The 26,418-nt window shown below is 49.8% G+C and overlaps 1 protein-coding gene across 1 annotated transcript in view; it reads left to right on the top strand.

The window, feature by feature from the left end:
* The window catches only part of LOC131748045 (actin filament-associated protein 1-like 2), a 63,763-nt gene extending 38,383 nt beyond the window's left edge, over positions 1-25,380 (top strand). Inside the window, 20 exon segments of the mRNA XM_067023154.1 lie at positions 4,324-4,439; positions 8,917-8,983; positions 8,985-9,108; positions 10,256-10,310; positions 10,313-10,413; positions 11,158-11,247; positions 12,733-12,817; positions 13,324-13,373; positions 13,375-13,432; positions 15,973-16,184; positions 18,071-18,216; positions 19,059-19,170; positions 21,602-21,755; positions 21,758-21,840; positions 21,924-22,098; positions 22,392-22,544; positions 23,979-24,019; positions 24,021-24,161; positions 24,281-24,403; positions 25,261-25,380. Of these exon segments, the coding sequence (XP_066879255.1) occupies positions 4,324-4,439; positions 8,917-8,983; positions 8,985-9,108; positions 10,256-10,310; positions 10,313-10,413; positions 11,158-11,247; positions 12,733-12,817; positions 13,324-13,373; positions 13,375-13,432; positions 15,973-16,184; positions 18,071-18,216; positions 19,059-19,170; positions 21,602-21,755; positions 21,758-21,840; positions 21,924-22,098; positions 22,392-22,544; positions 23,979-24,019; positions 24,021-24,161; positions 24,281-24,403; positions 25,261-25,287 (2,113 nt within the window). The 3' untranslated portion in view covers positions 25,288-25,380.
* The last annotated feature ends 1,038 nt before the right edge of the window (positions 25,381-26,418 follow it).

Genomic DNA, 26,418 nt, shown 5'->3' with positions numbered 1-26,418 from the left:
TCCTATAGATTGTAGTATTTACTACTGAAAAATATCCATGTATAAGTGGACCCACGCAGTTCAAACCCGTGTTGTTCAAGGGTCAGCTGTATCAACTAACTGTAAGGATATTTTTGACTCTCTATTTCCATTGACAAATATAATCCTTACTTCATTATTTTTTAAGGAAAAAGACAACCCATCTTCACTATTACAGAAGACTGAAGTCACCTCTGTCCAGATCCACTCCCCAGTGTAACCACCCTTCAAAGAAACACTTCTTTTAAAAATCCATGGGCTCTGCATCAACCACACGGCAGCACAACTGGCCTGCTGACTGCCCCTAACGCCACAGAATTTTCTGCCTCCATTCTGCTCCCCCACTGAGGACCTGCACAGGCTGTCCAGCTACTCCCTTCCTTGTCTCGGGCTCTGAATCACCGCCCCTTTTCTCACATACTCTCTACTTTTGGGGCAGAGGTGGTAGAAGTTTCCAGGGCAATATTACCAAATCAGGTTGGTTTGTCCAACATGAAGCAAATCAAACACTAAGATGCCAGGGTTTGCAGCAGAGAAAGAGCTTATTTGTGAAGCAGCCAAGTGCGGGGACTGGAGAACAAATTTCAAAACTGCCTCCCTGAAGGCCAGGGACTCAGGATATTTAGAGGATAAAGAAGCAGGGTGGTCTGAAGAGTGGGGAAAGCTGATTGGAGGTAAGAAGAAGGTGAAGTAATCATTCTGCACAGGCACAACTGAACTACATGCTGCTTTGTGGGACGCATGTTCAGAAAATGGTGGTGTTAGCATGATCTGAGGGTAGAGTTTTTTGCCCTCTGACACCAAAAAGTCATCCATCAGACACTTGCGTTAGGCCCAGGTGAATGGTTGGTGGTCTTGACCAGTTTCAACTGCTTAAGACTCGCTCCAAGTTCCTGAAAATCTAAGCAACCCATAGTCAGAGGTGTTGTCTATAGGGGGTGGTTAAAGGAGTCTTGTGATATACTGTCTAAGCTGCGTGAAGCTTGCAGGGTATGCAATTTGCCAGAACAATTAAGATGAGCTTGATTGGTGAAGGCAGATTACACAGTATTATTTATTATGCAAGTTATAGTTTAAGGGTCTAAATGATGACTGCCCTCCATTTTCAATAAGAGGAAGGAGGACAACAAGGGCCCCGGGGTGCTCAGTTCTGGCCAGGCAGCTGCCTTTTTACATTTCAGGTCAACACAGGAAATCTCCCAGAGCCCAGCTGCCTTGACCTGGTGGGGAACACGTTGGGTGAAAGTGTTCATGCTCTGCCGCAACTTGCCCACCTTGTTGAGGGTAGAAAGTAAAGAGAGGTTTCCACCTCCTCCACAGATGGAAGTACCTAACAAAGCCTTCACCTATGAGTCTCAGCTGCCCCTCTATGGATTGATTCCTCATTATTTTCCATGTTCTTCACCTTGGGGAATAACGGCAATTTCCCCATGAAAAGAAGCAACTCAAAGCCTTTTTTCTGTCCCTGTTCCCTTGACAGACACAGATTCAATAAGTACTCATTGTGCCAGAAAACCAAGGTCCACAGAAACTAAGTGGTTTTGCCAGGGTGAACCAGGGTGCCACAGGATGGATTCACACACACGTGGCTCTCAGGCTGCCAATCCATTACTCTCGTAGGAAATGAAAAAAATATTTTTTCCCTACCCTCTAACTTCTCTACTGGGATTCCAGTAACAAGAAACAGATTAACAAAACAAAAAGCGTACAAATTTGTTTAATGTAAATGTATGTGACTCGGGAGCCTGCATAAGAAAATGAAGACCTGAAGAAATGGATAAACCTGAGTGTTTTTATGCTTAGGTTTGATAAAGAGTGAAAAATGATGGAAGGTCTGATAGGACAGAGTATGAGTTAAGTGTAGTAAAATTGGGGAAATTTAGCAAGTCCTGTTCATTCACATTCCTCTGTGTCCCTTCTAATTCAGAGATAAGAATGCTCCTTTCCGCCAGGTAAAGGGAGGGCACTGCTCACATGAGGTTTTATGACCTGCTTCAGAGGAAGATCAAAAAGTCTTTGCAAATGCCATTTCTCACATTCCTCCAGCTTAAAATATTCAGTATGCCAATATGCCTGACCTCATCACTCTCTCTATGAAAATGGCCAGTAAGTACAAGAAAAGATGCACAACATCATTAGTCATTATGGAAATAGAAATTCAAATCACAAGGAGATAGCATTTCATACCTACGAAGGTGGGTATAATACAGTTAAATGGGACATGGATGTTTTCATGGGGCATTAGGGAATAACTGTACCCTTTGTTCAATGCAGTGATGGTGTATTTGGGGCATTTTTAAGACCTTATCTGTTACAGTGTATGATACATTAGATCATATGGAGTGTATAACTTAAGATTTATGGGTGAAGTCAGTATGTTTGAAATACTGTAGCAAAAAAGCAAAAACGATTAGAAAGTGGTTATTTTTGAAACTGGTGGGTGGTGAAGGGGTTCAGAATATGTCACCCCAAAATATGCCATTTTGGCATGTGGATTCTTTTGAGCTAAGCAACCAAATCCCAACAGAGGCAGGAGAAACTCTTTACCTCTTCTAAAGGACGTTTACATTTATAAAGAAAATTTCCATTTAGAGCTACACTTCCGGAGATAACTTCTGTGAAATTCCCATTCCTATGTAAGTAGTTAAAATTGTTTTTTTTTTTCCTCCTCTTAATCTGATTTGACTTTCTTAGGCCAAGTGTAGAACTTAGAAGTGTAGAAGTTTTTTCCTCCCCTATAGTGGGTAAGTGGAGTTGTTATGTTCCATCTGTCTTGCTTAAAATTATCTATGAAGAGCGTATATGAGAATGACAAGAAAAACTATGCCAGCCGAAACTGATAAAGTAATCGTGTTCTGAGTATGTTATTGAGTCATATGGGTGAAAACACCAACCTATACGAGTTGATTCTGGTTGCATTTACAGAGCTGTAATTGGTTGTGTCTCCAGTTAGGACTGGAAACAGGTGGTTTTTGTTTGAAGTACTGTAGAATTTATTCAACCACTTCATTAAAGCGTAGGGTATAATGATCTCTGGTGTGAGAATGTAAATACGGGGAGGAGATTCTGAAAGACGTGCACTGTACAGGTAACAGGGTCAGCTCTGGGAATGGCATGAACATTAGGGCTGGTGGCCAAAGGTGACCTTCATCATTTGCTGAGCACCTACTATGTGCCAGATACTACTGTTCTTCGTGCTGGAAATACACACACGAAAGAGACCTAAAGTCCTTGCTCACAATGGGACTCACATTCTAGTGGGGGAGACTGAAAGGTAAGCTCAGTAAGCCCCACGTGTATTATAATGACGTGTGCTGTGCGGCACAGGAAGGCAGGGAAGGGGAATAGGTCCGGGGGAGGGATCTGCACCTGCAGGTAGGTTGTATGGAGAAGGCCTCACTGAGAAGGGGACATAAAGACCTGAAGGAAGAGACGGGGTGGGGTGGGGGGGGACCCTGTGGAGATCTGGGGGATGATGCTCTGAGGATCATATCCTGTGTGCCTCTTACTAATGTTATGCGGTTAATTCATTTAGACGCTTACAAATAGTCATTGACCCTCCAGTTCTGAAGCAGGAGGCGCTGTGGTGAATTTTGTCCGTTTGGCATTGGTCAGGGTTAGGGCCACAATTACCTTGATGAGGATGTGGTTGAAGACCTTAGCCACTTTGAATAAATCGAGGTTCTAGCCATGCACACTGAGTGTGTGCTCCTATAAAATGGATCTTTTTGGAATATGTGTAGAGATTGGTCCCTACAGAGCATCTTACTGAAGTGGCTCGGTCCACTTCTGTAAGTTGTTTATAGCTACGTGACTGACAGTGCTGAACAAAACCCAAACTGTCATTTGCCCCTTGGGCCAGGACGCTCGTCCCTCGTGGAAATCAATCAGTTGCAAGTGGGAGAACATTTCTGTATCTGTGGATGTAGGGCTGACAGTTTATTTATTTCACTGACCTCAGGGACAGTAGGTTAGGGAAGCAGAAAGGCATCTGATCAGTATCTCTGACCACAAGCCTCAATGCCAGCAAATTACCATATGAAGTGGCCAAATGGTCAGAGTGGATTACATCCCAGTGGGTTTGCAGTATAAAGTCCAGACCATGTGTAGCTGTAGGCTTATTTCTCCTAAGGGTAGGCAGTGGCTGGATACCCGGGTTTCTTTGGCAGAACTAGGAAGAGGCTGCTGTGTTTTTGTTTTGTTTTGTTCTTTTGTTTTTTACTTTTTTCATGCTGAATTCTTACTTAGGGAAATTAATCTGTATCTGTGGCCAAGGTATTCAACAAAACTTTCTTTCCTTTTCAGGTCACAGTTTGGTAAGGAGATCAAAGGGCTCGATCGAGGGCTCGTGCACTGCCTTGGTGTGGACCCAGAGTTCAAGCACAGACGAAGATCAGACACTGACTTCACACTTCTGATAGGTACGCAGTACAGCCCTCAGTTGTGCTTTGATCCTGTTTCCCCCTTCTGTACAATAGGCTCCCCTCTCAAGGCAGGTCTCTCACCGCATTTCCTCTCGTTACTGTCTGGCTAGCACCGCGTCCAGGTATACTCAGCCGCTGTGATTGTTCACCGTGATGATCAGGAGAGTGCACGTTCTTCATGCTCAAGACTGAGCAAAGGCAGGGTTATTTCGGTTACCTGGGACCTTTTAAAGCTATAAGAAATAGCCCGACGTTTTCATCAACCCTAGAGCTAGGAAAGAATTTCAGGGGATCCTGTTTGTCCCCTGGATTGCTGAGAAAAGGACTTCTGTCATCCTACACTGGAATCTCTGAGAAGGATGATGGGAAACTTCTCATGTGAAATGTACCTTGCTATATAGCGCCTCCTAGTTTAAGAAGTTTTTTTTATACCTTATTGAAATCTCTACTGGGAAGGATCCAGCATACACTCGTTTGTCGTTTCTTTACAGGAGGAAAACTAGAGCTGTCAAATGCCGATTCTGTAGTATCCTTCTGGTCTACAGCACAGGGCAGGCTCAGTAATATTGAAAGAGGAGTAGCTGATTATTGTTTATGATGTATTGTTCTTTTGTGATTTTAACAGTAATACACCCATAGGTGATTTAGAAAGTTATACAGGTTCCATGGGGGAGTCATAAGGGACTGTTTCCAGTAGTTGTGCTGGCTGATCACCTCTTATGGACCGTGCCATTGGCACGCTCTCCTGTTGGTGTGGGTGAGCGGGTCAGGGTTCAGCAGACATTGGCTTCGTGTGCTGTATGCCAGCTTTTTATGACGACTATGTTCTGTGCATCAGCAGTTGCGGCAGGGCGAGATGAGGGGACCAGAGAGGGTAGTCAGCATCATAATCCCCATATGACCTCATCAACCTGCCACCTCTGATTTTGAACACATCCTTGTACTTCTCTAGGTTTTATTATCTCTAACTAATTTCTGGGTAAGTCAATGAAAAGTTCCTACATTTTTATGGTCAAGGACCTTTTCGAGAAGCTGATGAATACTATGGAAATTAATTTTTTTTAAATGCATATCTGTACATACATACACAAATTAGCAGCTACTTCAGGAAGTTTAAGGAAACCTATGGACCTCTCTTAAGAGCACCTAGACTTACTGTCTCTTCCAATTTCACACATCTGTGATTCTAGTGCCTTCCACCCTTCAAATCATATCAGGCCCCTGCCTGATGCTCTCCAATAATTTCCCGTTGAAATTAGAATGAAAATATTTACCAAGCATGGCCAGCGATGAACAAGATCAGGCTACTCTTTGCCCTGATCACTCAGCCTCTTTTCTCCTTGGTTACTTTGCCCTAGACACACAGGTATGTTCCTTCTGAGCTTTATTAATAGGAGTATAATAGGCAGAAGATAAACTGCCCTGCTTACAGTGTACACTTTGATAGCTGTTGACATATGTCCACCTGAGAGATGATCACCACACTCAGAATAATGAACACTTCCATCACAGCCAAAAAAGTTTGTGGGTCTTCCCTGGTGGCGCAGTGGTTGAGGGTCCGCCTGCCGATGCAGGGGACACGGGTTCGTGCTCCGGTCCGGGAGGATCCCACATGCTGCAGAGTGGCTGGGCCCATGAGCTATGGCTGCTAAGCCTGTGCGTCTGGAGCCTGTGGTCTGCAACGGGAGAGGCCACAGCAGTGACAGGCCCGCATACCGCAAAAAAAAAAAAAAAAAAAAAGGAAACATAAAAGCAACGGCTAAATATTTCAATGTGGGTTCTTGCGTAGCAGACCTTGTAAGGCCTAGTATCCCAAAGAATATTTTTATCATTCCTTCACATTTGAATAACAATTTAGCTAGGTAAAAAGTCTAGGCTTAAAGTTCTTTTCCTCAATATTAAAAATGATAGGGCTTCCCTGGTGGTGCAGTGGTTGAGAATCCGCCTGCTGATGCAGGGGACACGGGTTCGTGCCCCAGTCCGGGAAGATCCCATGTGCCGCGGAGCGGCTGGGCCCGTGAGCCATGGCCGCTGAGCCTGCGCGTCCGGAGCCTGTGGTCCGCAACGGGAGAGGCCATAGCAGTAAGAGGCCCGTGTACCACAAAAAGAAGAAAAAAAAAGTTTTTGCTTCCTTGGTATGTGTAGTAATGAGAACTACATTTTGCTCCAAAGAGGTTCTCTAGTTATTTATCTCATGCTTAACTAGGGATAATTTATTATTAAGACAATTACGTATGTTGGAAAACAACTTGCTCCTGGTATACTTGAATGTACCTGAGAAATTTCTTTCCTTATGTGTTTGATACTTTACGCCCCAGGTCGAATGTTACCGAAATACGGTCTTTCACAAGAATCTCATATTGACGTGTATTATTATATGTTCTCCTATTAATGCTTTTGTTTAAGGTATTTTGAATGTTAATCATAGTAAATTTGGAGTCCCTGGCACATTTCCACCCATAACAAATCATGAAAGAAATTTTATAGAATCCTGTACTCATAAAAGTTGAAAAATAGTGGAATCATTTTAAAATGGTAAGAGTGTGCTTAAGATGTATTCATGGATGCTTTGTTATGGTCCTCAACAAACCTCATGTTGAATTCAGTAAGTTAGCTAAGGAAAGAGTATGTGGTAGCTTATGATTTATGTGTGGGATTGGCCAATTTCTCTGTAATGGCCATAGACATAAAATGGTCATCTACAAAATGGTCCATGTTATGTATCATAAGAAAGGAAAAAGTACTTTTTCAACCTTCTTAGGGTCCCTGGCTAGGTCTGAAAATGAAACTGATAAAAACAGATTAACAGAAGAAAGGCATACACATTTATTTGGTATAAGTTTTATGTGACATGGGATCCTTCATGAGCAAATGGTTAGACTTGTGTATCTTATGCTAGGTGTGATGAAGAGTGGACAGTCATGGAGGAATATGATAGATTAAGGAAAATAAGGTAATTGTAGCAAATGGGGGATCATCTTAGCAAGGCCTGTTTGTTTGGATTCTTCTTGGCGTCCCTTCTAATTCAGAGATAAAGAGGCTCCTTTCCTAATTCTTGTATGGACTAGTCAAATTTGAAGAAGATAAACACAGCAGTTGGAATTTTTTAAATGATAAGGATCATTAAATGTTAGATTAAACAGTTTTAATTTAATCACATAATCTACTGTTCCTTCCTCATCACCCTTAATACTTATTGAAGAAAAACACTAGCCATATTATATTAAAGTGACAAATGAAATGAAGTTAGATTAGATATGATTACAAGCAATCAACCTCAATACATCTGCACTGTGTTCCTTCAGCTTTCACTTCATTACAGTGGGTAGTTCCTTGGAGATCTGTGAGATGGCTATCTAGTTCTGACTCAAGGGGACAGAACGTGTCTGTAGAAGTCACAGGGAAGTAGATGTGACTTTCTGTTAGAGCTGCCCAGTAATGGAAGCAATTGTCCAGCAATCGGGGGGTTATGAGCTCCCCATCCATGGGGGCATTCAAGCAGAGGCTGGGGCACGGTTACAACAGACAGGATTCCTGTGCTGAGCCAGGGGTTGGACCTGGATCCTGAGGCTCTCCTTTCTCCGTGTCCTGCATTTCGAGATTTGACTGACTGATTTTTTTTTGCAACTAGTTTTTGTTGGCCTTGAATAGGGCAGTGAGGCCTGGGCAAGAGAAATTCTTGCAGGGTGGTGGAGGCAGACACCAAGGCATGTGGAGTGGGCACAGGATCGTGTGCAATTTGGTGCGTTTGGGGATTCTTTTAAACAGAATAAGTCCGTGATGGGAGGTGTTCTGTGGGGAGGGAAAGAGAACAGAGCCTGTGGGAGATGAGCCGATTTTCCAGAAGGTGTGCGATCATGAGGGGAGCCTTTAGGAGTACGAGGTGGCCGCCTTCCCTGGAGAGCCAGCTCCTGCTGTGCTGTGTTTCATCTTTTACTTCCAAGGAGCCACAGCTTCCTGCTGCTCCCAGGACAGAACCAGGGACAGGGCAGGCCCAGTGGGCCGCTGCTGGAGGCTTGCCCAGCTTTGGGCTCAGATGGCGACCCTCTCCTCCTGGGCCCTTAGAAGTGATCTCACCCCACTGCTTCATCCTTCAGCGGAGGAAATGGAGGCCCCAAGCAGGGGCACTGGACCTCTCAAGAGCAGACGTCTGAGGGCCGTGCTCTGGTCAGAGGTTTCCATGGGGTCTGAGGCGACAGGATTTGAGGAGGAAGAGGGAGACTCCTGGTTTTACGTCACCTATGTCTGTGGCCGGAGGCAGCATCCGAGGCGCTTTGCTCAGGGGTTTGGGGGCCAGAAAGTCTGCCTGGGTGTATGGTTGGTGACTGTGGGCCGGTCCAAGGGCACAGAGGGGGCGGGGTGGCCTGGGGACCACTAGCCGCTCCTGCCTGCTTCCCTCCCTCCTGAAGGAGCAGAGCCTGTTTCGGAGCATCCCCTGCCCGCTGGAGCTGTGACAGAGGGCTCTTCCTTGCAGAGGACGGAGAGGCCATGAGCAGCTCGTACGAGTCTTATGACGAGGACAAAAGCAGCAAGGGCAAGTCGGCCCTCGCCCGGGGCCAGCATCAAGCTGATGGGCGAAGCCCGCATCTGTGCTTTCCTGTGGCGCAAGAAGTGGCTGGGCCAGTGGGCCAAGCAGCTCTGTGTGATCAAGGACACCAGGGTCCTGGTGAGTGTCCTCCTCTCCCCGGAGTGGAGGTGCGGGTGGTCCCTGATGCCAGGTGCTTAGAGCCTGTTACCTCAGGGGGTTTCTACTTCTCCCCAGCCGGAAATCACATGCAGAGCTTTGTGTGCGTGGGTGAACGTGCTTTCTCTTAAGTAGAAAGGGCTAGTACTTTCAGCAGGCTTTCAAAGGGGTCTGTGATGACCGCCCCCTCCCCTCCCCCCCGATCGCATCCCACAGATATTTTCTCCGGGGATCTTTCTGTCCCCTGGTCTGCGGGCCCCTTCTTCCTTACAGTCCTTTTGGGGTGGAGCCTGCTGCCCAGTCAGGGCTACCCGCCCAGCCCCCGTTGTGGCTTCTGCTTTCACGTGCAGCATGAGAACCACTGGTATCTTCTCAAAAGTTGGAATATTCTGAATGACTGATTATAAGAGGAGACCCATAAGGGAATCAGAAGATAGTACTCTGACCACAGCCCCATTTCTTGTTACTTTAAATTAAAATTTGGTTTTATGTCCCAATGTGAAGTTCCGTGGAGTCATTAGAAACACCCCTTCTTCACTGGTTACAACCCACCCTGCTGTGTGCAGGTGTTTTTCAGGTAATCCTGTTAAGCAGCCCTGTAAAGAACCTCCATTTTACAAGTGAGAAACAGAGGGGTAATGCATTTTCTCTGGTAGGGAAGAGAGTCGCTTCCTTTCTCTGCTAACACATCATCTCCTAACGAATCGGATGATAAACTTGGCCTTCATCCCCTTTGGACCCCTTACTGGGGAAGCCGAGCAAGGAACAGAAGCAGAGAACTGGGAAAAGTGCCTTCCACCCTGGAGAGGTGGGAGTTGCCTGCAGGGGACACATTTTAGGAGCCTGCGTGGTCTGCTGTGGGATTAGAGCAGCTTGGACAAGCAGGGCTGGGGCATCTCTAGCAAGTGGGAGGAGGAGGCTTGAGGGAGACAGAGACAGCTGCCTGGTCACTCTGACGCCGAGAACATGCGTTGCCACTGTTGGAGGTGACAGTTCCGCACTTGCCCAGGGGTGTCCGGCCTTTGGGTCTGTCATGCAGAGCCCACCCCTCAGGGGGTCCTGCCCTGCCCAGCAGCCCCCTCCTCTGCAGAGCCTGGCCAAGCGGCGTCTCACCTCTCCCTTCTTCCAGTGTTACAAGTCCTTCAAGGACCACAGTCCTCAGCTGGACGTGAACCTGCTGGGCAGCTAGTGCGGAAGAAGGAGCACAAGCTGAAGATCACACCGATGAACGCCGACGTGATCGTGCTGGGCCTGCAGAGCAGGGACCAAGCCTAGCAGTGGCTCAGGGTGAGGGAGGCGCCAGGCTGCGGGGGGAGTGGGCCTGCTCTGCTCTGGGGCTCCCAGGGGCTCAGCTTGCAGTTCTGGCTCCCCAGCCTTTTCAAAGGGGTGGCTGTGGTCGGGGGTAAAGCGTCTATGATCCCTCAAGTTCGCAGGGCTTGCCGCACCGGCGGTGGTGGTGATCCGTCTTAGGGAAATGGATTGCAGGGCTAGGTCTGCGACCTTCTCAGCCACCTGGACTTGGGCTCTAGTTGAAATCCACTTGCCTCCTGGCCTCCAGTGAGGCATCGCCAGACAGTTCAAAGGCTCCTTCCCGGGGGAGCTGGGGTGGACTGTGACAGGCATGTCTGGGAGCCTGGCCTGGACCAAGGCAGCGTCCAGGCTGGAGTCCCAGGTAGCACGCAGACCCTCCGCAGAGAGCCCCACGGCCCCCAGGAGCCAGAGAGCCATCTGGCAAAGGTGGGTTTTTACCCCCGCAGTGAACAGCCGTCCCTTGCCCAGGATGGGGTGAGAGGGGGCTCAAGGAGCTGAGGGCTGGCTGCCCTCACCGTTTGGGCTTTGCTGCCAACCCTGCCCCCTGCCTCCCCACCCTGCTTACCTGGCACGCCACCAAACACCCGGGGGCCTGCAGGAGGCAGGGCCTCAGGGACACGCCCCCTCCCCGGCTGGGTCCCGAGGCCACACGTGGCTAGGTGGGCTCCAGCTTTGGTCTGGCCATGGGTGTAGGCCTGAAGGGTCTTCCTCTTCCTTCAGGTCATCCAGGAGGTGAGTGGCCTGCCTTCTGAAGGAGATTGTGAGGGAAGCCAGTATACCCCAGATGACCAACGCCTGAATTGTCCGAAAGTAAGCCTCTACCCTGCCTGAAAGAGAGTTCAATTCCATTTTTGTCTCTATAAATTCAAGGTGGTGTTAAGATGGGGAGCTTTGCTCTTACACTTCAGCCCAGTTGATAAGAAATGTACAGTGCTTGGCTAAGGGCAGTAGCTTCAGCTTGGCAGGGAAACTAATGAGAATGATAGAAGCCTACAGTACTTTCTTGCTTGGGGAAAGGTTTATTGGGACAAAAGTCACTTTGCCTCCGTTCTTGGGCAGGGACATTTATTTTTCGAGGCTCTTCCTTCCCACTTAGTCCCCAGTAGATCTTCAGGGGCAACCGTCTGGGTGTGGACCCCAACCAAAGGGCCCTACTGCTGATTTGCATGGGTCAAAGTTGAGAAAGTTGGGCCGGGTGGTGGCCGAGGGGAGGGCTGTCACTGCGGGGTCACATTCCATGTCCCCAGGTAGGTGCCCGCAACCCTGCTGTGCACAGAGGGTCCCTGTGGCTCATCTTGGGGTCCCCTCCCCCGGCAGGGAGGAAGGCAGAGGGTAGGCAGAGGCCTTGAGCAGGGAGGAGGCCCTCTGCTCTTTGGGAAGGCACCGGCCACCCCCACGGAGGAACACCCACAGCCTTCTAGAGTGATGGAAGAGGGGCTGACGTTTTCGTTCTTATTCATTCCTGGGTCACTGACAAGAAAACGAAAGTCAGAGTAAACTTGGAGATTCCCTTCACATTGGGGTGAGAAATGAGACCTCTCCCTGAAGACCCAGCACAGATTCCCTGGCCAGATCCAGCAGTCCTTGGTCCTCAGCGAAGGCCTTGTTGGTTGGGAGTCGCTGGGCTTGTTTTCCAGAGGTCTGGAGTCAGTGGTTCTAGAAGAAGCCTGATTGGAATCTTCTGAGTGTCTACTCTAGAGACTGTCTCTAGTTCCCCAACAGCCCTGAGAATGCAGACAGGGGTGTTATCCCTATTTTATACACATGCAGGGTGGGCCTCAGAGAGGCCCTGCCGCACTAGAGAATGCTCCAGGTGGGATTCGAATCGTGGTCTGACCCTGTTGAGGACAAGCCAGCCCTCCTCCAAAGCCTGCTGTGTTGGTAGTACAGTCAGTTCTCAAAAGGCGTCCTGGTATGGGTGGGTCCCAGCCTGACAGCTTCAGTTGCGATGCTGACTCTCATGCGCCCTGGGGCTGGCTACCTGCCCTGCCCACTCACTGCGGAGCCACTGTCACAACAAGTGGAGCAGTCATCTTGAGAACTCATGACCAAGGATATGTGGTGGCCTGAAGAAGGGAATGATGCTCTGGGATGGGGTGGGGAACCTCAGAGGGAAGGCAAAGACAGGTCTTTTAGGGAGCCCCAGGGAAGCCTGGCCATGTCCCATGGTGACTTGGACTCCAAGGTGACCCCTAGCCTACACCCAAGAGTCATCTATTATTTTCCCTTAAATTGTGGTCTCCCAGGTAACCATTCCCAGACAAGATCACCCACTTGTCTCTCTCTCTTCCACAGCCAGATATAACTGAGAAGTACCTGTCAGCCTTGGAGTATGGAAGCTCAATAGATGGCCACCCTGAGGTCCCGGAGACCAAAGATGGTACAAATGCTCTGGCTCTCGGCCTAGGGTTGGGAGGGGTGGTGTCCCGGGCTGTGAGGCTCGGCTGTCTGGCTCAACCCTACCGAGTTTTAACAGCTCATTCCAGCATGCCTGCAGCTCCTAAACTGCTTAGAAATATACAGCTGATAGATCCCGGAAAAAGGGAGAGAGGACCAAACTGAAGTTACGTTTCATGAATTGCTGAAGGTAGAATATTCTTTCATCTCTTGTTTGCTAACCCTAGTTCAGATCTCTCTGAGCCAATTCAGTCTGTAAAGATACTCCAGTGCTGACATGTTCTGTAAGAGAGGTTGGTGTGCCTCTAGAGACACCTGACTGGCCTGTGGATCGAGTTTGGGGCACAGACCTGTGTGTGCGTGTGTGTGCGTGCGCGCACAGGGAGGGGCAGACAGGACAGGGACAGGTCTGCTAATTTTTCCGTCTTCCATGAGGGCACATCGGTAGGCTGTGTGCAAGGCTGAAGGTTTTTTCTCTCACCTTGACAGTCAAGAAGAAATGTTCTCCTGGTCTCAAACTGAGCAACCTAATGAACCTGGCTGGGCAGGAAGAAATCTGTCTCGCTGGAGCCTCCGGCAAGGTCCCTTGAGACATCCAGTAAGATTTTAACAGCTGCCTCCTGGGCCAGAGGGTGGGCTCCCCCGCTGGGCCACAGCCTGTCTCCAGGAAGGCAGCTCAGACGGCCAGGGCAGGGATTTGGGGGTTTGCTCTAGCACCTCTTGAGCGAGTGAGCCCACGGTCCACAGTTTCTGCTGATCTTCGCGGCAGGTAGCTCTTTATGCCTCACCAGACCAGACCCTCTTGCTGCAGTGTGCGGAAGTGAAGGGTAATTGATGGCTGTCCTCCTAACAGTCTTTAAAGTTATATGTTCATTTGATCAATGTGTATGGAGCACGGTAGGCACGGTGTTAGGGAAAGGGGCCCAAGCAGGTGGAGGACACAGTCCTGAGAGCTTACAGCTCAACAGAGATGATGCCCTTATACCTGTAACCACACTGTGCCGTCTTAGTAGCTACAAGGACTCGGGGACAGAAAGAACCGTTCTTACTCTGTAACAGAGATGGATGGCTTCCTGGACCTGGGCCGTCAAGGCCGGGCGGGAGCTAAACGGGCTGGGATGGACCCCGCGGGCAGGAGCAAAGACTCTGAGAGGGCACTGGTAAGTCATCCCCGTTAAGGGGATGACAAAAGCCCATGTCGCTGGTACAGAGGGAACGTGTGGGTGCTGGGAGGCCCTCCAGGTCATCTCTGCTGTCCTTACTCAGCCTTGAGGAAACTGATGACAGGAGAGAGAGACAGAGAGAGAGACCTTGCCCAGAAAACATCCTGGCTTCCAACTCAAAGCTCATTGCTATACTTACCCCCCGGAGCCTGAAGGCCACTACTGTCCATCTTTGGGCCTTTTCCTCCTCCTCACGGAACCCGTGTACCAGCCCTGGGCTCTTTTCCTGAGTCCCAGTTCAGCTCTGTGTTTTGCGGCTGGCAGGGTGGGCTGGAGGGACAGGAAGGCAGCAGCAGACAGGGCCCTACCTTTGGAGCCTCCTGGTTCTCTGGCCAGGGTGCCGGGTAACGGCCCAGCTCTGCCAGCCCCTGTGGCCTCAGAGGGCACGGTGTTGGGCCTGGGAGCCTGGTCCCAGTGAGTCACTTTGGGTTACTCAGCAGGGAAGCACGCTCCTGTCCCCTGTGGCTGGGGAAGGGCCAGAGAGAACAGATACTCTCCTTCCCAAGACTCGGTGTCTGAGCTCCCCGCCTCTCTTTGGTCCAGAGAATTGTGATGGGCAAGTGGGGCGCCTGCCTGAATGAGCCAGAGTTCCTAGGTCCTGGGCTCACATTCTTCCACTTTGCTACTGTGATGTGATGGTCTCGTGGCCCTGAGAAATTCACGATCCCCACTGAGTGTCCAGCATTGGACTGGGTGCGAAGGTGGCCGTGTATTTTGACCCTGTTGCATGGGCCTAGTTCTTCCTGGCTAAGGTTCAGAGTGGCTGCTGGCCCCTTAGGATGGAGAAGGCATCCACTTTGTAAGCCAATGCCTGTGGGAAGGTGAGCAGCGCGGAGATGTCAACCCACGGTGTGTCGGGCAGGCAGAGGGGCCTGAAGACTGCATGTTTACTGATCTTTCCAGCCAGGGACAAGGCTGTGCTTGGCACACGTGTCAGGTCCGTAAATATTCATCTAAGTTGGGGAGGAAGCTGAACCCAGCACATGCAACCATTTAAAAACAAGAAAGGCCTACATGATGGGTGCACCCCAGCACTGGCAGCCCCTGTGTGCCGGCGGAGAAAGAAGGGCTCCCTGGTGGAGAGGCCAAAGGGCACGGACCCAGGCGCTGGAGACGAACGTGGCAAGTTCCTGCCCTTGACAAGCTCTGTGTCCAGTTGCGAGGCTGACATGGAGGCAGAGGATGTCGCTGTTCCAGAACTCAAGTGTTCTGAAGGCCGACAGAGCAGGGAGGGCAGGACCCAGGAGGGCTAGCCACCTCTGGGAGGACGTGGAGGAGCTGGCCGAGGGGAGGAGGCCTTTGCAGGCTGAGACCCAGCGACCGGGGATGGCAAGGTGTCAGGGGAGCTGAGGGAACTAAGGCTGTGGAGGTGAGGGGATGGCACCTGCGGCCAGGACACCCTGGCTGGGGCGGGCTTCCTCCAGGTGGCCTGGGCCGGCAGGGGAAGGGCTACTGCAGGGCAGGGGTGTGGAACCGGGAGACAAGGAGGCCGGGGTGGGGGTGCCAGCCTCGGTCCTGCACACATACATACACATGCACAGACACGCACGCACACGCAGATGCACACACATGCGCACAGACACGCACGCACACAGATACGCACGCACGCGCGCACACACACACACACACACACACATACACACACTCTGCCTGGTCTAGGCTAAGGCACGACTCACTTCCCTCCGGACAGGCCTTTTGCAAAACCCAGTAGCATGGTGCTGCCCACCTTCAAAGGATCTAGCAGCTAACACAAAGGAGAATTCACAGTCTCTACTAGGCAAGAAAGTCTCTCGGGCCAAGCATGGCAAGCCTTGGAGCTGAGATCTGGAGGAGCCTCTCCAGGGGCCCGGGGGCAAGGGCGGCCCTCAGACACCCACCCGCCCTGAAGCCACGTACCCCCGCCCCCACCCCGCAGGTTACCTGAACGTGCTGGTGAACGGCCAGTGGAAGTCGCGCTGGGGCTCCGTCAGGGACAGTCATCTGTACTTCTACCAGGACCGGAACCGCAGCAAGGTGGCCCAGCAGCCCCTCAGCCTGGTGGGCTGTGAGGTGGTGCCGGACCCAAGCCCTGACCACCTCTACTCCTTCCGCATCCTCCACGATGGCGAGGGGCTGGCCAAGCTCGAGGTACCGCTGGCCCTTTGGCTGGGTGGGCGTGTGGGGAGGCACAGCCAGGGCAGAGGTCGTGGTCATGGCTGTCTGCCGCAGGTCCTGAGGACCGCAGTCCTACAATGGGAGAGTCAACTTAGCCACCCTTTATTTTTACTTCCTTTGCCTGAGATTATCTGCATTTAAAAAAAATTTCCATTCCCTTTCTGACCTCAGGGTGGTTGTGTTATAGGAATGGGGCAATGAGCTATTTCCTGCACTTAGGGCAGGAGGAGTATTTAAAATTCCCTGAGCTGCTGGAAAAACTTTCCGGGGACTCAAGGCGGGTTTGTGATCTCGTTTGTGTATCACCAGATGGGGGCCAGTATGTAAAAATGCTGACTGTTGGGGGGGAATAATAAGGTTTGTGACACAGTTACATTATTCCCACTCCCCATTCTCTGTTCGATGTTATGTTACATTTACAAAAATAAGAGGTGACCTAATGTCTTGCAATGAGCCAGGCAGGCCTGAGCCAGAGGGCTTTACAGGCACTTAAGCACACACCCCAGTTCACCCCTGTTCATCTAGTCCTGTATCCAGGGGTCCTCATCCAGATTTTGCTCCAATACTGCCCTCTGGTGGCTAAAAGATCCACATCTCAATTGCTTCCCAGGGACAGGCTTGTCTTCATTCCTGCATCCATCCATCCTGTTGACAGATAACCTATTCAGCACAGTGATAGGGTGAACAAGACAGACTCCCTGTCGTGGAACTTACATGCTAGTATGAGAGTGAGATATTATTCAGTGGTTGCCCAACTGATTTAATCACTCAGCAGTGGGGCAGGCGCTATGAATAGGTAGAAAAGTTTGCGTGCTGGGCAGATGGGGGCTCGTGTAGGGAGAGCCCGTGGGACAGGGTGGGGAGGGAAGGGGGGGCTGATCCTAAGAGCGGTGGGAGACCCTAAAGGGTTTCAAGGGAGGGTGGTGTGTTCAGATTTGGATTCCAAGATTCTTTCTCTAGCTGCTGGGTGGGGGATGGAGGAAAGACAAGAAGGGATAAAATGAGACCCTTCAGGAAGCTGTTACCATCGCTCAGGGCAGGGATGGTGGTAGCAGGAACTAGAGGCAGCCCGTGAAAAGCTGTATTGAGAAATCCACTTGAAAATGAGTGAGGAAAGGAAACCAGCTAAATGTCAAACTGCACTTTTAGTTGCCCCTCTGATCGCAAGAAAAGAGCAATAAGGTGGCAGAGCTGTGTTGTGTAATGCCAGCATGGTGACTGTTTTTCTTCATGAAAGTAAACCTGTAGTATTTATAGAATTTCCAGTATAAAGCCCAGAAACCCTGTTGGCATTTTAATAGAAATAGTCAATGTAATACATATTTGATTAGAATGCATTGTCTCCTGGAGAAAATCAGGCACCAACTTCACTGGAATTTAGTTCACAATTTGTCAGAGCCAGCTGACCTGGTGTTACGTGTATAAGACATCTTGACTATTGAAACCATAAACAAAAATAAATTTGAATTTTGTTATTTCTTAGGGATCCAGGTAGTCTTGTATAAATGGATTAGGGTTGTAAACTGAAATGTGATCATTCATCAAATAGAGGTGTCAACCTAAAATACATACATTTTAACAGTCCTCTCCCGGTCCATTAGCCTTCCAGAAATACATGTTTATAAACATCACATGTGATACTTGGGACAAATGTCCACAGTATCATTGAGCTGGCACCAGCGTGTCACTAGTAGCAGGAAATATCATTGGGGTCCCTGGGGGATGGGATATGCTAGTGAAAATGAAAAGCATGGCCCCAGGGCTCTCAGAGGCCTTGCCCAGTGTGGGCATCAGGGCAGGGGTGGGGAACCAGGCAGCACACTCCAGCCCTGCTCATGTCCCTCTCAGCCTCCTCCCAGGCCAAGTCTTCCAAGGAAATGGGCCACTGGCTAGGCCTCCTGCTCTCTGAGTCGGGCTCCAAGACAGACCCAGAAGAATTCACTTACGACTATGTGGATGCCGATAGGGTTTCCTGTATCGTAAGCGCCGCCAAAACCTCTCTGCTGTGAGTATTAAGGGGCCTCCTGCTTTGCACCCTCCCACTCCCAGCCATGCTTCTAGACTGAGGCCCAGGCTGGCCTATGGTGGTCAGTCGAGCAGGGTGGCAGCTGGAAACTCAGGGTGGCCCTGTTCTACCCAGCAGCAGGCAGGCCAGGGCCAGGGAGCAGCCCTGCAGGAGGCCCAGCAAAGAGCTGAGCCAGGCCTCTGGCCCGGGGGCAGCCACAGCATCCCTGGCTCTCATGAGATGCTATCCAGCTCTTGAAGGCAGAGTTGGCGCCTTTCCTGCCCTTCTGCTTTCCTTACTGTGAAGGCAGCACTTTCCCATGGCTCCATCGCTGGGTCCCAGCACACCCAGAATAAGCAGGGCAGGGGTGGTACTTCTTCCTAGATGAGCAAACTGGGACTCGGGGAGAAACGGTCCTGGGTTGGGGGATAGAAGTAGCAAGGGTAGAAGCCGGCTGAGCCAAAATGGGGAAGGCATCTGGTCTGTGCTGGCCAAGTGTATTGTGAAGATGAAGTGAGAAAGGATTTTGTTGTTGTTGGAAGGATATCCTGAAAAGGAGAAATCAGGGCGAGAAGATGGCAAAAGGATTCCAAGAGGAGGGGTACGGGGCGAGGGAAGTTTGTTTTTCAGGAAGAGAAATTTGGAACCAGGAGTTCTAGTAAGAAGGCGAGAGAGGGAGGGGATACCCCTAAATAATGAATTTGTTTTAAAATGAGGTCAGAGCTAGTCCCCAGGCCTCCTGCACAGCCCACAGATTTCTCTGCACCTCTCATTGTTATGAATCCTTTGAGACTGGTGGCTTTTACCACCCTGTCCAAATCCTCTTTCGCCGTGTCTTCCAGACTGATGCAGAGAAAGTTCTCAGAGCCGAACACTTACATTGATGGCCTGCCCAGCCAGGATTTCCAGGACCTGCTGTATGATGACGTGGAGGTGTCGGAGCTGACGGCTGTGGTAAGGACACCGGCTGGGCTGCAGCCTGGGGCTGCCCATCCTCTTCCTGCCAAACCTCAATGCCTCAACGCCAGAGGTCATTAGATGGGCCCTAAGAGGAATGGACTCCAGGTCACCCTCAGGGCCATCAGTGCAGAAACTGAGGCACAACGAGGTCATAATTTGTATAGTGGGGCAGTGCCGTGTGCCTGCTTGGGGACTTGTCTAGATAAAACAGCTGGTTAACCACCCTGGTCAGTGCCAGGGGTGCGGGGTGTGGCGGTGGGATAGGGAGCAACACCATTAGCCTTTTTAAAAAATTGAAGTATAGCTGATTTGCATATTAGCTTCAGGTTTACAGCACAGTGAGTCAGTATTTTTATAGATTATATGCCATTAAAAGTTATTACAGGGCTTCCCTGGTGGCGCAGTGGTTGAGAGTCCACCTGCCGATGCCGGGGACACGGGTTCATGCCCCAGTCCGGGAAGATCCCACATGCCGTGGAGCGGCTGAGCCCGTGATCCATGGCCGCTGAGCCTGCGCGTCAGGAGCCTGTGCCCCGCAGCGGGAGAGGCCACAGCAGTGAGAGGCCCGCGTACCACACACACACAAAAAAGTTATTACAAAATAATGGCTGTAATTCCCTGTGCTGTACAATATATCCTTGTTGCTTATCAACATAGCAGTTTTATATCTCTTTTATACATAGTAGTTTGTATCTCTTAATCCCATACCCCTATCTTGCTCTTCCCGCCTACCCTCTCCCCACTGGTAGCCACTAGTTTGCTCTCTATATCTGTGAATCTGTTTTGCTATATTCGTTTATATTATTTTTTAGATTCCACATACAAGTGGTATCATACAATATTTGTCTTTCTCTGACTTATTTCACTAAGCATAATATTCTCTAGGTTCATCCATATTGCTGCAAATGGCAGAATCCCATCCTTTTTTATGGTTGAGTAATATTCCCTGTGTGTGTGTGTGTGTGTGTGTGTGTGTATACACACACACATATATAATACATACATACATCTTCTTTATCCATTCATCTGTTGGACATTTAGGTTGCTTCCATATCTTGGCTACTGTAAATAGTGCTGCTATGAACACTGAGGTGTGTATAGCTTTCCAAATTAGTGCTTTTGCTTTTTCTGGATATATACCAAGGAGTGGAATTGCTGGATCAGATGGTAGTTCTATTTTACTGTTTTGAGGAACCTCCATACTGTTTTTCCATAGTGGCTGCACCAGTTTACATTCCCACCAACAGTGCACCTTCTCTCCACATCCTTGCCAACATTTGTTATTTATAGGCTTTTGAAGACAGCCATTCTGACAGGTGTGAGGTGGTATCTTGTGTTGGTTTTGATTCGCATTTCTCTAATTATTAGCGATATTGAGCATTTTTTCATGTACCTATGAGCCATCTGTAGGTCTTCTTCGGAAAAATGTCCGTTCAGGACTTCTGCCCATTTTTTGATTTTTTTTTTTTTTTTTTTTTTTTTGCGGTACGTGGGCCTCTCACTGTTGTGGCCTCTCCCGTTGCAGAGCACAGGCTCCGGACGCGCAGGCTCAGCGGCCACGGCTCACGGGCCCAGCCGCTCCGCGGCATGTGGGATCTTCCCGGACCGGAGCACGAACCTGTGTCCCCTGCATTGGCAGGCGGATTCTCAACCACTGCGCCACCAGGGAAGCCCAATTTTTTTTTTTATATTGAGTTGTATGAGCTATTTGTATATTTTGGATATTAATCCCTTGTCAGTCATATCATATGCAAATATTTTTTCCCATTCCATAGGCTGTCTTCATCAGTGGTTTTCTTTGCTGTGCAAGAGCTTTTAAGTTTAATTAGATCTGTTTATTTTTCCTTTTATTTCTTTTGCCTTAGGAGACAGATCCAAAAAAATATTGCTATGATTTATGTCAAAGAGTGTTCTGCTTATGTTCTCTTCTAGGAGTTTTATGGTTTCAGGTCTTACACTGAGATCTTTAATCCACTTTGAGATTATTTTTGTATATGGTATGAGGAAATGTTCTATCTCATTCTTTTATGTGTAGCTGTCCAGACACCATTAGCCTTTGAGGCTCATAGCTGAGGTGGAATAATCACCCTGACAGCAGGTTTCCTTCACTGCGCATGGGCCTCTGTGCTAAGGGCTTCTGTGGGTTATCTCATTTAATCCCAGCCACCTGATAGGGAGGTACTACTAGTCTCTTCTCTCCAGATGAGGAAGTGAGGTCGGGAAGATGAAGTACTGTCTCCTGGGTCCCCCAGCTTTTGAATGGCAGACCCAGGCCTTCTAACTCCAGCTCAGCAGGAGGCTCCCTGGGAAGGAGGCCCTGCGAACTCCGGCACAAGGAAGGGGACAGGAGACCTGCGGCAGGGCCCCCTCCAGAGCCCAGGGAGCCGAGGTAGTGGAGAAAGCCCCCTGTCTCTTCCCTATGCAGGGGGAGGCCCCTGAGGAAGCTGCTCCTGCGACAGATGCTCCGAGTGAGCCTGACCCCGACTGTGTATACCTGGACCTCACACCCGTCAAGTCCTTCCTGCACGGCACTGGCAGTGCACAGGCCTGGGCCCCCTCACCCATGCTGCCCCAGCCAGACCCTCTGGCAAGGCCCTCCCTGCAGACCTGAACCCCACCCCCGATGAGCCCCTCGTAAAGTCTCCAGAGAACCCCGAGTTGCAGGTACAGGGGTCCCCCAGCAGGTGAGCTGGCCTTACCTTCTGGGGTGCCTCGGCCAGCTGGGTCCTGTTTGCTTTCTCCCAAAGCAGATGCAGCAGGAGAGTCAAGAACCTGAGGAGCCTTCCCTGGGAATCATGGCAGTCAAAATCCAGACTGAACAGCAGAAGATCTCCTTCCCATCTAGCTGCCCTGACACTGTGCCCGTCGCCCCAGCCGGGGCCAGCCCACCTGTGAAAGACAGTTTGAAGGCAACCAACGCAGGTACCTGTGCTAGATAAGAGTTGAAGGTTTTGGAAAGGGCTTGGAGAAGTTAGCCCAATCCCCTCCTTTCAGATGAGGAAACAGCGGCTCAGATAGGTAAAGGACTTGCCCAACGTCACACTGCAAAGAAAGGGTGGGCCCCGTTTCCTTTTCTGTCCGTGCTAGGCTGGCCTGGCATCCAGCTCTAATCTACTACCAAAGCCCTGGGTTCCGTCTGAGCCTGTGGGGTGGGGTGGGACAGCCCTCAGGGGCCAGCCTGGCTGACCCGGGGGTTCCCCTCTCTGGGTCTGTAGAGATCAAACTTGGCAAGAACAGGACAGAAGCCGAGGTGAAGCGGTACACAGAGGAGGAGAGGCTTGAGAAGAAGAAGGAAGAAATCCGGGGGCACCTGGCTCACCTCTGGAGGGAGAAATGGAAGTTGAAGGAGAACCTGTTGAAGTGTACAGGTAAGGGGCCCCCCCAGCAGAGAGGGCCCGCGGAGGGGCCTGGGCTTTCTGGGGGAAGAATCAGGATCTGTGCACCTGGGCTGCAGCCCGTCAGCCTCTGGTGCAGGTGGATGCTCCCTGCAGAGTCCTCCCCTCCAGCCTGTCTGAAGGGTCGCTGTCCTGTACCAGGACGTAGTTGGAAAAGCTGGTCAAAGGAGGAAATTCTCTAAAAATTGTGTTTAGACCTGAAATGTTTGATTCTCACTTAAAACAGATGAATATTTTTTGGCCCATCTTCTAATGCAATGCCAAGCTCTTTTCCTACCATCTGGGCTGGCTGACGGGAGCCCCGGGCCATGGTTTTCACATTAACCACATCTCTAATGCCTCATCTGGTCATTTCTTTATAAGCACCTTAAGTTTGTGTTCATTTTAAAGAAATCTGAACCCTTGTAGATTATTTTCCAAGTCATCCTCATATGATTCTTCAGCCGTTTCCTAGCACCTTGTCTCTCCCAAGACCTTTCAGCAGCATTTGACTTCATTTTCAGAGAGTAACTCTGGGCTCATTTAATAGTTAAACTGCAGACTCACACTAACCAACAGGTTTGGGCTCTCTGGGAAGCTTATAACATGATTGGTGGTGGAAGGTCATGAGGGCACAAAGTGACCCACTGGTTTTTTTGTTTGTTTTTAATATTACATCTTTATCGAGAGAGAACTCACAGACCATACAAGAACCCATTTACAGGTGGTTTTCAGTATATTCAGAGTTGTGCAGCCATCACCACAATTTCAGAACTTTCATCACTCCTCCTCATTAGCAGGTGCTTATGCTCAGGATTCTATATTGCACACATGTGGTACCATCTTTTCCTCTAGCAGCAAGCTCCTAAGATTGACTCTTCATAAGTTGTCATTTCCTGGTGCTATAGGACCAACCTGAGAACTCCAGGGTGAAGAGGGAAGCATAAAACAGGGCTGAGAAGGTGCCAGGGCTGAGGACCACTGCTCCACTAGGCCCAGGGAAGCAGCACGCACCAGAAGGATGGAGGGAACCGTGTGGGGCAGGCTGCAACGGCCCAGCCATCCTTCAAGGGTCATTAATAAAGCTTCTCTGTCCCTTTGGGGTCGCTGTCACAATATCAGGTATCCAAACAACTGACAGTCTCTCTACCAGAAGGGACTTAGGACTCAGGTTCGGGTCCTCTTGTGAAGACAGAGCTCTTCTGGGGCCTCCCCGGCCTTTGTGGAGTGCGGACACAGGACCTGGGCTGGGAGGCCACCCATCACCCAGAGGCCCAGCCCAGTCCTGGGTGTTGGAGCCAGACCTGTGGTCCGGGGCCACTTGGGGTCCTGTTCCGGCAGAGCGTGTGCAACTCCTGCCCTCCCCCTGGTGGGGCTTCTGGCTGAAGGGCTGGTTGTTCCCTGCAGCCGACTGGCTTCTCTCTGCAGACAAGGGGGCAGCGGCCAGCCTGGAGAAGAAGCTGAAGGAGGGTCGAGGAGGAGTGCGGGGTGGAGGAGCGCAGGCACGTGGACCTGGAGCTCAGCATCGTGGAGGTGAAGGACAGCCTGAAGGAGGCCGAGGCTGGGCCCGTGACGCTGGGCACAACTGTAGACACCACCCGCCTGGAGAACGTGAGCCCCCGAATGAGTTCGGGAGCCGCGTGCTTTGCAGGGCCTCCTGGACTGGGCTTGGGGACTGGGTCACCCCTCCCCACCCTGAACTCAGCCCTCCCTCTCTCCTGTCACCACAGCCCAAAGCTGCCACCCCAACTTCTGCCCCAGACTGCACCCCAGTCAACTCTGCAACTGCACTCAAGAACAGGTCTCTGTCGGTCATGGTCACAGGCAAAGGCACCGTCCTCCAGAAAGCCAAGGTAAGCGGTCATTCCCGGCCTCCTTCAGGGCCACGGGTGGACAGCAACACTGTTACTATGGTGGGGGCCCCCTTCTGATGCGGGTGGCACTTTCCTGCTTCGCGTGAGGGCTCTGCTCTCAGCAGGAGGAGGCAGGGGCTGGGGCTTTGCTGTGTCTTTGGCACTGACCAGCCAGAAAGGTGCTTGCGCTTGGTTCAGTGTCCTTACGAGTCGGCCTGTGGGCACGTGAACCCCTGCACTGCCCGTCATGTGATTATCAGTGGCGTCCAGGGGAGAGCTGCAGTTCAGACACAGACTGGGGCTGGATACTTTTCCAATTAAAAAAAACCTCAGTGACTCTGAAGGACTTCTGCCATGAAAACTAAAGAAGCAGATTCAGACAGGTGACGGATTTGCCTAAAGCCATCCGGCCAGCTGGTGGCAAAGGCTCAGTAAGGTGTAAACAGGGAGCAGACACCCATTGCTGGGGTTTTCCCTGAGGGCTAGGCAAAAAGTGTCAGGAATCCTTGACTCATTTATACAGTAAAGAGCATGCCTAGAGCTGCCTGTGTTTTTGGCAAACTCTGCTCCTTATCTTTATCCTGCTTATTACCTGCAGGAGATATTTTGAGGCACCTGCACCAATGACTAAGTATTAAATCCATGCAAGCACATGAGCCACTGCCACCTCACTGCCACGGCAGACATCACTCACCTCCTTCTCTGCTGCTCCATGGTCTCAAAAGTCTCTGAACACGTGCTCCAAGCAGTGGGGGACACACAGGAGTTGAACCTTACTTAATTGGCATCTCTATTCCTAGCTTCTTTAACTAACTTTCTTCTTTTGGGGGGATGCTGGTGTTTGAATGGTACCCTAGGAATGGGAGAAGAAAGGAGCAAGTTAGGAAACAAACTTCATCTAAGAGACGCTCCTGTCAATATGAACCTTGGTGACAATCCTGCTTCGTTACAGTCTTCATCTGTAAAAGGGTGAGTCTGTTTACAAGAAAAAGGAAGGACTGGGGTTCTGTGAATGTAAAACTTCAGGTAAGAGGAGGCTCTGTTCCTTTGCAGAGCCAAAGGAAATAATACGACAACAACAACAAAAAAGACAGTTTTGGAGACCTAAACATTACATTGCTGTATTTAGGAGTATTCTGTGTTTCTTCCTGGAAGTTTTCAGCAATTGCTTTATCAAGCTTTTTAAGTGAAAAGACTCTGATGTGGAGACTTTGGTGGAACAGAAATTAAGGTAGCAGGGCCCTGTCCCACTGATCACATGGCTTTGGTGACTGAGAAGGTCTAAACTCCTGACTGTCATCTCCTATCTGATTCTTAGCAGTGTCAGGGGTTAAACCGTCCTTGTCTTTAACTGTGTAAAACCATCTATGGTTTTTCGAGAAATGGTAACGGGGAAAACATTTGGGACCAAGCGGCACTGTTCCCAGTAAATTAAGGACTTTTTTCAGGCTAAAGCAGGCCAGAACCAATTGCTTTTAAATAAAATTTTAAGTGATGCTGTATTACATAGAAAAAAAATGTTTCAAATCCTGTAATTTAGAACAGTGAAAAGTGTCTTTTGAGATTTAACTGACACTTTACATTACCATAGAAACAAGATTACCCTGTGTTTACAGATTCAGTCCTGTGGTGAGGCGATTTTTAAGAGAAGAGTTATTTAATATAATGTTCTCTTCATCCCTGTTTTTTAAAGTTGTGCTCGATGTCCAGGCCCTTTCCAAGAAAAAAGGGGTGGATTTTGTTTCTGGTGGTCTCTTCTCTTAAAATTGGCAGTGCCGTTCTTTTTGTTGCCCGTTCTTCTCTTCTGATGGCATTGGTTAACACAGATTGGAACATTTCACCTATCATCTCTCAGCCTCATTTCTGGGGGCTCTGAATCAGAGTTCTTTAACACTGGTTTCTGAGAACTAAAGGTCTTTTGAGTCTTATTGTCTTTCTAATCCCAGGGCATTTATTTCCTTTGTCATAAAACACTTGGTGTCCCAAGTGGTGAGTTAGTTTTTGTTTAAATGTTA

This window comes from Kogia breviceps, chromosome X, assembly GCF_026419965.1.
Source record: "Kogia breviceps isolate mKogBre1 chromosome X, mKogBre1 haplotype 1, whole genome shotgun sequence".
NCBI classification, from domain to species: domain Eukaryota; kingdom Metazoa; phylum Chordata; class Mammalia; order Artiodactyla; family Physeteridae; genus Kogia; species Kogia breviceps.
The sequence above is the reverse complement of the archived record's forward strand: the minus strand, read 5'-3'. Positions and strand labels throughout refer to the sequence as shown.